Source organism: Schistocerca americana, chromosome X (genome assembly GCF_021461395.2).
Source record: "Schistocerca americana isolate TAMUIC-IGC-003095 chromosome X, iqSchAmer2.1, whole genome shotgun sequence".
Taxonomy (NCBI): domain Eukaryota; kingdom Metazoa; phylum Arthropoda; class Insecta; order Orthoptera; family Acrididae; genus Schistocerca; species Schistocerca americana.
Window position 1 is genome coordinate 99,764,062 of NC_060130.1, and position 15,004 is coordinate 99,779,065.

Consider the following 15,004-nt stretch of genomic DNA (forward strand, 5'->3'; position numbering starts at 1 on the left):
ACGCTTAATCCGGCAAGAACGCTAAGAAATCCCAACATTCTATAAAATGTATAGTGATTCCTAGAGTATAGGTTCCAACCAGATGCACGTGTAGGTGAGGTGCAGTTACTGTCCAGTTCCTCTGACTGCATAAGATCAAACAATGATCACCACCAATTGTTACAGCTATTGCCCATTTAACCTGAAGTTTATGATGCTAAACCTATGGTTACAAATTTTTGTCAATGTCTGTGGACCACAAAATGACGGATCACGTGCCCACCTCTGAGTACAGCCTGTGTGTTTTACGAATCTTGTGCCATTACAGTTACTTCTCCTTGTTGCGTTCTCGGACAGGGATATTTCCAGTGAATTATTGAGTCCTTTGCTCAAAGATGAACCAGTGATACGTCAAACTTTCTTTCGGACAATGTGTATCTCTTACTTTGATCATAAAGAAAAGAAGAAAGAAAACCTGAACAACTTACAAACTGACTAGATTAAATACATTGCCAAAACAACGAATAAGCAGTTAGTTTACTCCAATACGTAAAATTATTTTCGTGTGTCAAACTATTTCGCACTGAATGCGAAATCAACATATTATGAATGACAATATGTTGCACTAAGCCCATAATGCTGTTTACATATACAGTGAAATGAATAAAGGGTACTGTAGTATTGGAATTTTTGCACTTGTAGGAAAGCTTGAAAACTACAGTAGTATGACGACATAAAATACTGACCACTTTTCTGTTATCGTTATTTTGTCGATTATTTAGAGGAAAACGTGGCGTTTAATGAAAAATAAAAATAAAGTTTCTGAGAAAGTAGGCAAACAACATTTATTACACATATGATATGGCAACATAATTCCCTATATAAGGGAGACACATTGTGGTAGAAACTCACAATTTCAATGACACAAAATAATTTTTTAAAAACATTCATGTAAATGAAAAACAATGAAATCTGATATAAATGTTGTTTAGGGTCCAATGCTTTCAAATTTCATGACACGATACAATAATTTATACATTCACACAGATACTATTTAAATAAACATTAAACCTGAACAGCACACAGCAGCAAGGGCCCATTGTCACTTCAAAGAAAAGTAGAGTACGATTACGAGTACGATACTAATACAAATCGTCCCTCACAAAAAAGAGGAGCACTCCATGAAACTGTCACCATCTTGGTAGTTTCCACTTACATACAACCTCATTACATTCAGTGTTATTGGAAAACAAATGATGGATTCAATGAGCTCTCATCTGCTACTGTGCTTGTAGGTCATAAGCAAGTCCAAAACTCAGCATAGTAATCATTTAAGAGTTCCTAGGAGGCAAATACTGTCTGTCTGGGTAGGCTGGTTGTGTTCCAGTATCAGCCAGTCCCGGTCTGCCTGTACCTGGCCTTGGGTAGCCGCCTGTTGGTCGACCAATTTGCCCTACTCCACCAGTACCACCAGGTAGGCCTGTGCTGGGACCTGAAGGGCGTGTTGGTCCTATCTGACTACCAGGAAATCCTGACGGTGGTACTCCACCAGAAGAAGGTCCAGTTATTCCATCACCAAGAATGCCACCAACTCCACCTGGCCCACCAGGACGTGGATATCCAGCGACAGGACCACCACTTCCACCAGTCACTCCAGGGGTTACAGATGGAAATGTTCCACCAGGCTTTACTATTCCAGTTCCTATACTACCAGGTGTTCCAGGACGAATGGGCCCAGTGGGTCCAGCTGGACGAGTTACACCACTGCCGGGACTAAATGGACGGCCTTGAGTAGCTCCAGTACCTGTTCCACCTGGGAATCCTCCAGGACCAGAAGGTTTGAGTAGTTCTGCACCAGGGCTTCCAAATATTGTATAGTCATAAATAAATTCATTCAGATTATACAACCCTGGAGCTCTGCTACAGTCAAACTGATTCCACCAAACACAAACGAAATATTCCTGATGGAACACTGTACCATTAGGGCACAGGAAATCATATGTGCGATTGTTAGCACAAATATGGAATGCCTGACACTGTGTCTCCACATCAGCATAGTATCCAGGGAATTTCTGCTGACTGCAACTAAATGAAGTAGCAGGTACTTCAGAATATATGGGATAATCTACTCCTGGTTCTCCAGGAATAGCAGAATAATCTCCTTCATCGTATGGCCCAGGACCAGGGGAACCTGTTGGGAAAGGACCATCAGGACCAGGTGATCCTTCTGGATATGGACCATTGGGGCCAGCAGGCCCACTAGGATATGGTCCACTTGGCCCTGGAGGTCCAGTTGGGCCAGTTCCACCGATTCCACCAACACCACCAACACCACCAGTTGGTCCTCCAGGACCTGTAGGCCCAGTAGGACCAGTAGGTCCAGTAGGACCAGTAGGTCCAGTAGGGCCAGTAGGACCAAAAGGACCACCAGGACCAACTCCACCTGGCCTGCCTCCAATGCCACCAGAAGGATAGCCTGTGGGACCAGAAGGACCACCTGGCCCTCCAGGACCAGTAGCATCACCTAACACACCACCAGGACGGCCAGGTCGACCAACACCACCTGAAGGACCTCCAGGATAACCAGGGCCATATGGACCACTTGGCTTAAATCCACCACCTGGTTGTCCAGGTACACCAGGGCCCCCTTGTCCTCCAGGTCTACCAGCACCAGGACCAAATGGGCCACTGGGACCAGAAGGTCCTCCTGGACCACTTGGTCCCCCAGGTCCACCTGGAGAACCTGGAGCCCCTGGACCACCAGGCCGACTTGGGCCTCCTGGCCGACCAGCACCAGGGCCAAATGGACCACTAGGACCAAATCCTCCAGGTGCACCTGAAGGGTACCCTGTTCCTGGCCTACCTGGGCCTCCAGGGCCTCCTGGACCCCCTGGTCCACCAGGGCGACCAGGCTGACCAGCACCTGGACCGAAAGGGCCACTTGGCCCAAATCCTCCAGGCCCACCTGATGGATATCCAGGACCACCAGGCCTTCCAGGAGCTCCAGGACCACCTGGACCTCCAGGACCACCTGGTGTACCAGGACGGCCAGGTCTACCTGGTATACCAGGACCTCCTGGACCAAATGGGCCAGTAGGGCCAAATCCACCAGGACCTCCAGACGGATATCCAGGACCAAATGGCCCTCCTGGACCACCAGGACCTCCTGGGCCTCCTGGACCTCCTGGACCACCTGGAGTACCAGGAGCACTTGGCCTTACTGGGGTTCCTGGACGACCTGGAGTACCTGGGCGTCCACCACCAGGTCCAAATGGAACACTAGGACCAAATCCTCCAGGTCCACCTGTTGGGTATCCAGGACTGGTTGGACCTCCTGGACCACCAGGGCCTCCAGGTCCGCCTGGACCACCTGATGCACCAGATGTACCTGGCCTGCCTGGGAATCCTGGCTGACCAGGTGTTCCTGGCCGACCAGCAGAAGGTCCAAATGGACCACTGGGACCAAACCCTCCTGGCCCACCTGATGGGTATCCTGGGCCACCTGGCCCTCCTGGACCACCAGGTCTTCCAAAACCACCTGGTCTTCCAGCACCAGGACCAAAAGGTCCACTAGGACCAAATCCTCCAGGTCCACCTGAAGGATATCCAGGACCAGTTGGTCCACCTGGACCACCAGGACCTCCAGGTGCCCCAGGTGTACCTGGCCTGCCTGGGATTCCTGGCTGACCTTGTGTTCCTGGCCGACCACCACCAGGTCCAAATGGACCACTAGGACCAAATCCACCAGGTCCTCCTGATGGATAACCTGGCCCTCCTGGACCTCCTGGCCCTCCTGGAGCCCCAGGCTTACCAGGGCCAAAGGGACCACTAGGACCAAATCCTCCAGGACCACCTGATGGGTATCCGGGACCAGCTGGTCCCCCTGCACCACCTGGACCTCCTGGACCACCAGGACCACCTGGTGTACCTGGAGTGCCTGGTCTTCCTGCTATTCCTGGTCTACCAGGGCTTCCTGGGCGACCAGCACCTGGTCCAAATGGACCGCTAGGACCAAACCCACCAGGTCCTCCTGATGGATAACCTTGCCCTCCCGGACCTCCTACAGCCCCTGGTCTACCAGGACCAAGTGTACCACTAGGACCAAATCCCCCAGGCCCACCAGATGGATATCCAGGACCAACAGCTCCTCCTGGTCGTCCAGGTCCTCCTGGCCGACCTGCACCAGGTCCTAATGGACCACTAGGGCTAAATCCTCCAGGCCCACCAGAGGGATATCCAGGACCAGCAGGTCCTCCTGGACCTCCAGGTCCTCCAGGACCACCAGGACCACCAGGTGTTCCTGGAGCACCTGGTCTTCCTGTTATTCCAGCTCCACCTTGACCTCCTGGACGACCAGCACTGGGCCCAAATGGACCACTAGGACCAAAGCCTCCAGGCCCACCTGATGGATACCCAGGACCAGCAGGTCCCCCTGGGCCTCCAACTCCTCCTGGCCTACCAGCACCAGGTCCAAAAGGACCACTAGGACCAAATCCTCCAGGTCCTCCTGATGGATACCCTTGGCCAGCAGGGGCTCCAGGAACCCCAGGTCCTCCTGGACCACCAGGACCACCTGGACTGCCTGGAGCACCTGGCCTTCCTGTTATTCCAGTGCCACCTAGCTGTCCTAGACCTCCAACACCTCCAGGCCTTCCACCAGCACCAGGACTAAAGGGACCACCAGGCCCAAGTCCTCCAGGACCTCCAGAAGGATATCCTGCAGCACCTGGTCCTCCTGGTCTTCCTGAAACTCCAGGTCTTCCAATGCCTGTACCAAATGAATCACTAGGACGGAATACTCCAGGCCCACCTGTAGGATAACCTCCACCTCCTATTGTACCTGGACCACCTGGTCTTCCTGTACCAGGTCTTCCAGAAGGGTAACCAACACTGCCTTGAGTTCCAGGAGTGCCTGGACCATTAGGCTGCCCCAATATTCCAGGTCGTCCAGCACCAGGTCCAAATGGACCACTTGGTCCGAAACTGCCAGGCCCTCCTGATGGATATCCATTGCCTCCAACATCTCCTTGAATAATTGGACGACCTGGTCCTCCTGTTGTCCCAGGTCTTCCAGGAACGGTGCCACCTGGTCTGCCGGCACTTGGTCCCCCAGATGGATATCCAGATGGTCCGCCTGCTCCAGGTCTTCCTGGTTGACTGCCAGATGGAAATCCTGCAGGTGTTCCTCCAGGACCACTAGAAGGGTAGCCACTGGGTCCAGGAAAACCGGGTTTTGCAGCTGGTCCAGCTCCCACTCCAGGTGCAAATCCTCCTGGGCCTGCTGTTCCTGGTCTTAGACCTGGTGTTCCAGTGATGAAAGGCTTCGTTGGTTTTTCATACTTGTAGCCTTCCTCAGCCTGTAATCACCAAAGCATAAAATAAATAATTTTGCTCTGTTCTTCATCAGTTAATTCAGTTACATCTAAATTGACCAAAGGATTGTGACACATACCTGAGTGATTTCACATATGCTGAAGAGGACTGAAATAGAGGAGAAGGAATATTGTTAAAAGTATAGACAAACATTAACACCATTGTTAAATAATAAAACAGTTACATAATAGTTAAAAGTCTAGGATCTACTAAAACATTAAGAAAACTTAATAATATGAAAAGAAAGATCCCTAATGATTGGGAAGTTGAAACAATAAGAAATCAGTTCTTGGATGACTAGGGTCTGAAATATTGCATTACCTTCTTTTCGGAAACCTGTAGTTTGAGATTATTACTACTTTCACTATGTTATAATGTGTTGTGAATATTGAACTACCTGTCCATCGTTGGCAATATGTACTGGATGCAGCTGACATTAGTAGATACTTTCCATGGTAAACTACTAAGGTGATAATATCCTAATTATCACCCTAACTAATTCATCTTCAGATCCCTATGAGTGTGGAATTCTATAGTAAATCTAAGTACTTGTAAACATAATAGCAATGCTACATTTCGTTCAACTGTATTTGGTATTGGACTGAAAAGCAGGAATGGAGTATCATACAGGGAGTGGAATAAGGGACAATTCCTTTTAATCTTCCAATACAGACTTCATTTTCAAATGAATTTCATTGTCTATGACGCTAAAGATTCTTGAAGAGTCTCAGCTGCCTTACCGCGAAAGATCGTTTAAATGGAAAACAATATTTAGAAACAAAAATAATTAAATCTTGCTAATATAGATTTTAAGTTAGTAAGTTAGTTATGAATTGGAAGCTCCATTCTTCTAGTCGACAGACGGCAATTATTACAATCACCGTGGGTACATCACGTTTTGTGGAACATAATGTCATACTATGCGCATTTCATACTGATCATGGTATGTCGCTATATCTTTTGAGAAGAACAACAATGATGAGACACCTATTGCTTATAAGCAAAAACACCCTCGGAGAACAATTTTATGTTTTACGAATGGTGTTAGAAAAATGACGCAAGAAGGACAAAGATAACTATTACAGGTAGTATCTTGCCACGGGATTCGAGTGGGAAAATGAAAAATTAGTCAACTTTGTATTTTTTCGAGCCAACTAAGAATGGAGGTGACAGCATTGCAATCTGGTGTTCGCCGTGACGAATTACAATCTACAACATTTGCTTGAATAATGGAATCAGTAACAAAAATTTTACTAAGTGCATATGTTAGCGAGTCTTACGTATGTCACTTAAAAGTAGCAATAACGAAGAGTAAAGAACGGTTATGCTGAATAGATGTCGTGATGAAGTATACTCCACATAGCATTACAGTGACTCGAGTTACGGTATTTGCAAGATATGACGTAAATATAACTCTTGAGTCACTACATATTCAATCAAGCTATAACATTGCAGGTATCTTTCTAAACGATTATACACGAATAAGGGAAAAGGAGAAAGGTGACGCCCTCTTTGAGACACTCGACTGTGTATGAAATGAATGCGGTTCAAATCCGTATTCGGTAGTCGTGGCTTAGGGTGTCCGCGCTGTTTTCAGAATGAATGTTCATTCTGCAGCGGAGCATGCCCAGATACGTTGCTTCCTAGCAACTTAAAAGTGTATGCCCGACTGTGAGTCGAATCTGGGACCTTTGTCTTTCTCGGGCAAATGCCCTACTAACTGTGCAACTCGAGTACGACACACGACCGGTCCTGACAGCTCTATTTCTACCAGTACCTCATCTCCTATCTTCTAAACTTCACAGATGTACTCCCGCTAATCTTGCGGGACTAGGGCTCCTAGGAGAAAGGAAGCACACAGTTTTAATTTGATAAGAAGTTTCATGTCTACACTGTGTCTAAATAATTAATAATTGGCCTACGACCAATTTCTTTTCTTGTCCCATTTAATAGAGCTAGTACTCTGTCCTTAATGACCTTGCTGTCAATGAGGAATTCCTTACAAAGCAGTTTTTTGGTAGCTTCACAGCCTTTGTAAAAACCGAATTAGTGGCTGGTTTCTAACCGCTTCGCCGTCGCCGAAAGTCCCTTGTATGTTATATATTGCGCGATGTAAACTTAATACTTCCATTTCTGTTTGTTCAGCGTAACAAGAAATTATATTTTGGAATGTTCCTGTGCTCAGAAATTTCTGTAAGCAATCCTTTATACTTTCTGAAAATCCGTCTAAACTGGTAAGTTGTGAAGACTGTTCCATCGATACCACAACTTTCGTTATACGAGGCGTGATTGGAAAGTTTGAAGCATGGATACGCTACCGCTCACTGGTTTGGCAAGCAGGTACACGGAGGGTGGGGAGTGAGTCATTTTCTTGTCCTTGAACTTCCTCTTACAGGAAGCTGCGTTTCCTTTATTCAGTTCGTTATGGCAGCTGGTTGAGTGCGGGTCTATTAGGGCTTGTTGGCGGATTCTGTCTGCGTGAAAATGGACGTAAAAACGGAGCAACGAGCTTGTGTGAAATTTTGTTTTAGAACCGGGAAATCAGCTTCTGAGACTTACGAACTTTTAAACACAGCTTTTGGAGATAATTGTGTGAGCCAATCAAGTGTTTTTGTCCGGTTCAAGAGATTTAAAAATGACCGTGAATCATTTGAAGATGAACCACGGTCCGGCCGTCCTTCCACATCCAAAACAAATGAAAATGTTGTGAAAGTTCGTGACTTAGTGCGCTCTGATCGTAGACTTACAATTAGGGAGATGGCTGATGAATTAATTTAAGTTTCTATGCAGTTCAGTCAATTTCAACTGAAGATCTGAACATGCGTCGAGTGTCCGCTAAATTCATTCCAGAAGTGTTGTCAAGTGACCAGAGACAATACCGACTTGAAGAGCGCCAAGAACTGATTAATAGGACTAAAAATGACTCAGATTTGTTAAATAGGGTAATTATAGGTGACGAATCGTGAGAATATGGATATGATCCTGAAACCAAAGTGCAGTCTTCCCAGTGGAAGACTCCAGGTTCAACATGACCGAAAAAAGCAAGGCAAGTCGGTCGAAGGGGAAGACAATGTTGGTGATTTTTTTCGTATCCACCGGTATTGTGCATCATGAATTTACCCCAGTATGAGAGACAATAACGCAGGAATACTACAAATGTGTCCTTGAGCGTTTGCGCAAAAAGGTGCAGAAGACAGGAGTTGGGTGCTACACCACGACAATGCTCCGTCTCATTGTGCCTTCTCCATCGCTGAATTTTTGACCAAATTCAAAATTCCTGTGCTTCCACAACCGCCATATTCCCCTGATTTGGCCCCTGCGGACTTCTACCTGTTTCCCAAACTGAAATTTTCATTGAAAGGGAAGCGATTTTACTCGATTGAAGACATCCGGGCAAATACAGGGAGCGTCCTTAACACCCTTCAGGAAAAAAATTTCCAGGAATTTTTCCAAAAGTGGAAACACCGTTGCAGTCAGTGTGTTCAGTCAGAAGGGGACTATTTTGAAGGAGATGCATCAGAGTAGCATGTAGGTACCACCATTGTACAATTACGAGCCCATTCTTAAAACTTTCCAATCAGTCCTCGAATGTTTCAGTAGTGTTCAGCCTCTCTGTGACAATGGTATATTTACAACCAGGTGCAACACTTCACTAAAAGTCTTTATATTTTCATACATTCCAATTTCCAAATTTATCACCTATCTTTCGCAGAATACAGTACTATCTCGGAAATGGCAAGAAATTCTATAAAACATTACGAGCTTCGTTTAACACAGGATCGAGTCCTAGGTCCATCTTTGCTCGCAACTACTTCGCTTTTGCTTACGTCTACGAGGCACTCAACAGGATTATCTGCTTGAGAAATCAATCCAGAGATGGCATCGCCTGTAATTTGTGAATCTGTGCTAGATTTTGCCCTCAGATTAATGAAGTGAACCAGGTGAGTAGAAAGGAAAATGAAAAAAAAAAGGTTGATAGGTCAGATACCGAATGCAGATCCTCCAGAATATCCCTTCCTGCATGTGAACTCGTTCGACACTGATAAAATACGCATCTGAATGAAATCTTCCTGAGCGCAGATGATTATAAGAAATCTTTGATATTTCACCTTCCTTGTGGCAGTTGTTAAAGTAACGCTGTCCACAGAATATCTAATCTACATAATCACTTGTAAGGCCGCTTGTCTGGCGTGAAATTACGTCATCGTTAGCACCCGGCGATACAGCTGGGAGCGAGACGCTGAGCTGCTAGCAGAAGGCGATTTGAAACACGCGTTTTCGAAACCTCAAGCGCCTAGTTTCCGCGTCTTTGGTCGCGCTTCACACGCTCTGAGAGCAACAAGCCTATCGCGATTTGCATGCGCTTCCCTTACCCTCACCTTTCTCAGCAGGTCTTTCCGCCTCGAGATGCTGTCCCTATTACGCACCGCTGCAAACACCTGATTAGCGTGGGAATTGGCAGGCGCTGTAGCTTGTAATTCGCCCCTCTGATGGAGCTAACACAACGACCCTCCTGATTACGCTTAGTCTTTGGTAGACAGATTCACTGATACAAGCACCGCAAAATGAAAGTGGTATCCTGTTAGCTGGTACGAATTATCATGATATTTTCCCAACAACAACATTTGAAATGACACGATGGGACGTCCTATCTCCAAGATATGCTGCACGTTTCGCCGGAGTAGCTCTGTTCTCTTCCGGTGTGAGTGGTTCTAGCTGCTGTTTGTCTTTCATAGATCATGCTAAGTTTATCGATCAAGACAGACAACGATTCTCAAAAAGTTTCTGCCATTTTATCTCTGACTTTCAGTGTTTACTCATAGACTACGAATAGCTGTTTATCTTCTATTTTCTTTTTGTATCTCAAACTTTTGTCGTGAGATTTACGCTGATGACCGGCAAATTAACGCTGTTGACCTCCACCGCCACCACTGTACCTCGTAATTACGTCTCATGTGATGCAACTGCCAAGGTACTCACGCACGACCTTCACAGAAACGTGCGTGTTCACCTGAAACAAACCCGCAATCTGCTGTTTTGGGACGATTATACCGTCCGTCAATTGCGGAAGAGAAAGTATGTGCAAATTTTACTCCTCTTCTAACATTTATCCCCGGTAACTTTAAGATGTGTTATGTTGTCCATGTTTACCTGAATAATGAGATTATTAGAGCTAGTGTTTCCGCAAAGTTTGGTGAGAGAGTCGGGTACTAGTGCAGAATCATCGTGAGAAAGTAAAGCAATGAGAGTGCGACAAGGAATTAAAGCAGGGCCCTTCTTTCCCGCATCTTGGAGTTGCGCCATCCCTTGAGAGAAGATCTTGTCTAGGCAGCTAAAGGCGCTGCCGACGTTTCTCGCAATAAATGCAAGAGAGAACAGCTACTTAGTAAGCAAACGGGCACTAACAGAGCGCGGTATGTAATGATTTATGGCGTATCTGCTCTCCAGGTAATCGCTTGCTTTTCTGGAGTGCACAGTTAACTGATTTCTAGTGAAACCTTAAATCTTCGTGATTCCTGAATAAATGTACCGACTTTCCCTCTTTCGTAAGTTTCATTTTTACTTTTCCAGCCATGTTGGAAAGAGTCTTACATTTGTGATACATGTACATGGACTTCTCGGAAGTTGCTCAAAAATCACCGTACTATTACATGTAAATTGTAGGTTTATTAAGGGAAGGGATGACTTACACAAAACTATCGAAATACTGTCGGCTTCTAAAGGGGAAGGAAGGCTTACATCTAAAATAAATTGCTCGACTTCTGTTATACCCACTCGTGAAACTTAAGTCTTTAATAGCTGCAGTTTAATGAACATTCAGATGCTCTGCATTTCCATAGCAATATTTACTTGTGGTACTACTACTACTACTATTACTATTCTACTCTATGACATATTGCTTGCCGGCTGAAGTGGCCGTGCGGTTAAAGGCGCTGCAGTCTGGAACCGCAAGACCACTACGGTCGCAGGTTCGAATCCTGCCTCGGGCATGGATGTTTGTGATGTCCTTAGGTTAGTTAGGTTTAACTAATTCTAAGTTCTATGGGACTAATGACCTCAGAAGTTGAGTCCCATAGTGCTCAGAGCCATTTGAACCATTTTTTTGAACATATTGCTTATGTATAGGTATTTATCTATTATGGGGTCTGTACTCATTGGTATGTGAATTACATGCTCCTCATCCAGCTGAAATCAAACTTAATTTTTTTTAAAGACCGTCTAATGCACAGTTTGACAAAGCTGCCAGGAATTAAAAATAGTTTAAATGTACTCAAAGGGAATACATTAGAGGAGTTCTTGTATCATCTCGTTGACATATAAATGGAGCGTCAGTAGCTACGGTTGATTTCTAAAAATGGGCTGATTTTGACGCGCTTACCTAGAAAAAGCACCAACCGCATCATGGCGCTGGCGCGTCTTGTCCAGTGGATCAACACCTGCGAAATAAAAAAACCACATATATGGGACGTGTTTACGTAAGTAAGTTGTACAGAGCGAGACAGGCAGTTTCGTTAGAGATGTAATTTTTAAAATACATCACACTGTTCATTCAGCTCTGGAACAAACTGTAGCACGTGCACATGGCGCTGTGGACCAGGTCAGTCCATTTCAGTATTATGTGCTTCAGTGAGAGTGTATAGAACACTCTTTAGGAGCAGTCGTGTAAAAAAAATAAAATAAAATAAAGGGAGAGTGAGAGAGAGAGAGAAAGAGAAAGATCAAGCAGTAAAGTACCGTACTGCACAGTGCTAGATGCTAACTCCCATAACTTCCATTTTCCAAAACTGGCTCTAACTCTAAAGCACCTGGACTCTGGACTCCATAGAATACGTGACTGTGAATTATCTCAACAGCCATCTATACGCGAATAGACGCGTGTGAGTGAGATGAAATATCGGAGAGCTAGCGACTGCCACGACCACGGCTGTAACAGGCAAACTGACATTGGATGAAGTTTAGATAACTCTCGCTTTGCTGTTCCCATCATTTTGGAAACTAGTACTATTATCGTAAATTTTATTGATTTGGGAAGAGAATGAAAATTTCGGAGCAAGAGATATAGGGACTAAACTAACCGGATATTTCTGTCCAATGGCTATTCTAGTACCATTTGATTCATAGTTAAAAAAACTTCAAACTTTTTGTATGCGTCTACATTGTGTTTTCAACGTTATTCTCTAACGCCAGCAATAGACGACATCTTTATAGAACGCACTGCACGTGGAATAGACGGTAGGTTGCTAGAGTTCGTGGCGTGTAAAGTGGTCAGTAAGCACACCGTCTAAGAAGTCTCAGCGTGCCTACTGGCCTTTTTTGTACGGCAGGTAAACTAGCAAGTTCCCACCTAGTCTACCATTAACGTACTCACGCTACAGCTGACACTGCGTAGGTTAGTATTACACGAAGAATGAACAGTTGATCGAACGAAATAAACCGTACCAATCTCCAAAGCATAGGCACGCGTACAAACCAGAGCTGTGAGGTCTACTCGGTGGTTCGTCACACGTTAGAATTTAAGTCACGTCCGTAAGTAGGGCTGAAGTCCTGCTGCGTTTTGTGAAAGTGATATTGGCTTTGGATAATAGTTAACCGTTTCACTCAAAACATGGAATTCACCCTGCCCAAGAAGAAAAACAATGTCATTGGGAGATATTCCTCTATAAACAAAAGTTTAAAATTCAGTTAGGCTTAATGCTCGATGGTGGTCTCGAAGGAGAAAAAATCTTTGGAGAAATCAAAGTTAAAGAGCATGTTTCTTGCATAACATAAATGAAGGGTGCTCAGTTTAACAGTTTCTTAGTCACTGTCAAGACCTGACAAAATTTAGCGTTGTAACCATTTAACTAGTAATATTGTGTAGTTTAACTAATTATTGTGCTTGACATTGCCCACTGTGAAAATTGGAATTTTAAAGTTAATAAAAAGTGGATTGTATCTTTGATTATAACGTTCGGTTACCTAAGAACTAGTGTCCCTTTCAGATGCTAGTCAGTCGTTTTCTGAAGATGGCTCAATAAGCCGAAAACTAGTTTGAAATAAAAACCAGTAGAAGAAAAACATTGTACCTGGTGTTCCACCTTAAATGTGGAATTATCTACCAATAAGTAGCGGAAGGATCCATAAATGAGAAATCAAATTGTTTTTGAAACAGAAAAGTAAAAATAAATGTCGACTTCGGGTGTAATCTAATGCGAAAAAGTTCCCTACACTGCAAAATTAAGAACGACAAAATTTCTTTTACGAAGAAATCGACTCCGAGTGGACTATATTCCCTAAGAGATATTTTTAAAATGTACGTTTTGAGTTGTTTCACACTTTTTTTGGGCCGATAAACACTCGGTTTTTGAAACTGTAGTGTAAACAATTGCGAGCACCGAAGCCGTAGCAGGTATAGCACGGCTGACTTACCTGCCGATTGTGATTGTTGTTACTTGTGTGGGAGCCGACACTAGACTGACGCCTTCCACCTCCGGCGCGAGTATTTATAGCGGGGGCACCGCCGCATCCCTTCCTACGGCGACGCGGCGGGTGCATCTTCAAGGATGGCGCGCCGAGGATACGGTGAAAGGAGAGGAGCATCCCGACGTGCAATATGACGGTCGCCACGATCGCGTATCTATCATCGCCGGCCAGTAGGCCAACAATACCCGGCAACGATCCGAGATGCAAGGTCCGTTCCAATTGGTCCGTTTCGACACAAACACAGCGACGCGCCCGAGGAGGGGGAAGAGGCGGCAGAGCCGCGCGCCGCCGGCAACGGCTGGCGCAGTCGAAGCCCACCTCCGGCGCAGACCGCGTGTGCTCCACCAGTGCTCGCGTTGCTCAGATACCGGCACAACTTCGGAAGCTGCAAAATAGTATTTGTTGCGAAACGGAAAGGCCGTCGAATGCTAGAGTCCGCCAGAATTTATTCGAGTCTTGTAGCGCACGGGATTTTGTGGCGGTTAGTGATCGTACACAACAAACAGTGTGAGTCGTCTAAGCTACAAACTTCAAATATTTCTGGAAGCGTCGAAGATATGACAGGAAAGTTTTCTGCAAGTGACAGTGCGCTAAGAGGAGAGCGTGGCACTCTATAGCCAGTGCTAGCAGCTATTTTTATCGATCGAGATAATGAAGGAACTGTTGCTTTTCAATGGAACTATACACTTTGTACCGACAATCGAAAGTCCTCGAAAAGAGGAACGCTGTGATATGACGCCTGTCGAGGCTGCAATGTATCTTTTCCCAAAATGATACGGGGAACGTGTTGAACATGAAAGGGACATTTTAGTTTAACCTGACTTGTCACGTAAACATCAGCAAACGGGGCAGCACCAAAGTTATGTTGGCAGTCTTGGCCTTTGTTTTTAGCACATTACTCGTCTATTTGCACTGTTGCTGTACTACTTTGTGTAAAGGCTCATATATTCCGTAACAATGAACGTAAAGTATGTCATTAGACAGGCGATCAGTTGCTACATTGTCTCGTTAGGTAAAAATATTACGAGCACTGTCCGCACTATTTTGCGTAGTGTTACTTGTAGAAATCCTTTTCTGATATCTGCACTGGTATCAGAAATACTTGATGTTGACAGCTACGTAGCGGAACAACGCATGCTCCGCGTCGGCCACAAGTTTATTACTACAGAATCGGCACGAGGCGTTTGGG

At 45.3% G+C, this 15,004-nt stretch overlaps 1 protein-coding gene across 1 annotated transcript; it reads right to left on the reverse strand.

Annotated features, from left to right (window-relative positions):
• Positions 1-798: 798 nt before the first annotated feature.
• On the reverse strand, positions 799-13,887 carry LOC124555834 (collagen alpha-1(I) chain-like). The gene is made up of 4 exons (XM_047129900.1): positions 13,762-13,887; positions 11,732-11,789; positions 5,432-5,460; positions 799-5,336 (listed from the first exon to the last, which is right to left on the reverse strand). The coding sequence occupies exons 1-4, from the start codon at positions 13,885-13,887 to the stop codon at positions 1,311-1,313; spliced, it is 4,239 nt and encodes a 1,412-aa protein (XP_046985856.1). The 3' UTR covers positions 799-1,310.
• Between the last annotated feature and the right edge of the window lie 1,117 nt (positions 13,888-15,004).

Coding starts and splice junctions, on each gene's coding strand:
- LOC124555834 (XM_047129900.1), bottom strand. CDS start 13,887: ATGCACCCGCCGCGTCGCCGTAGGAAGGGATGCGGCGGTGCCCCCGCT. Junction 11,790..13,761: donor ACAACAATCACAATCGGCAG/GTAAGTCAGCCG, acceptor TTTATTTCGCAG/GTGTTGATCCACTGGACAAG. Junction 5,337..5,431: donor GCATATGTGAAATCACTCAG/GTATGTGTCACA, acceptor TGGTGATTACAG/GCTGAGGAAGGCTACAAGTA.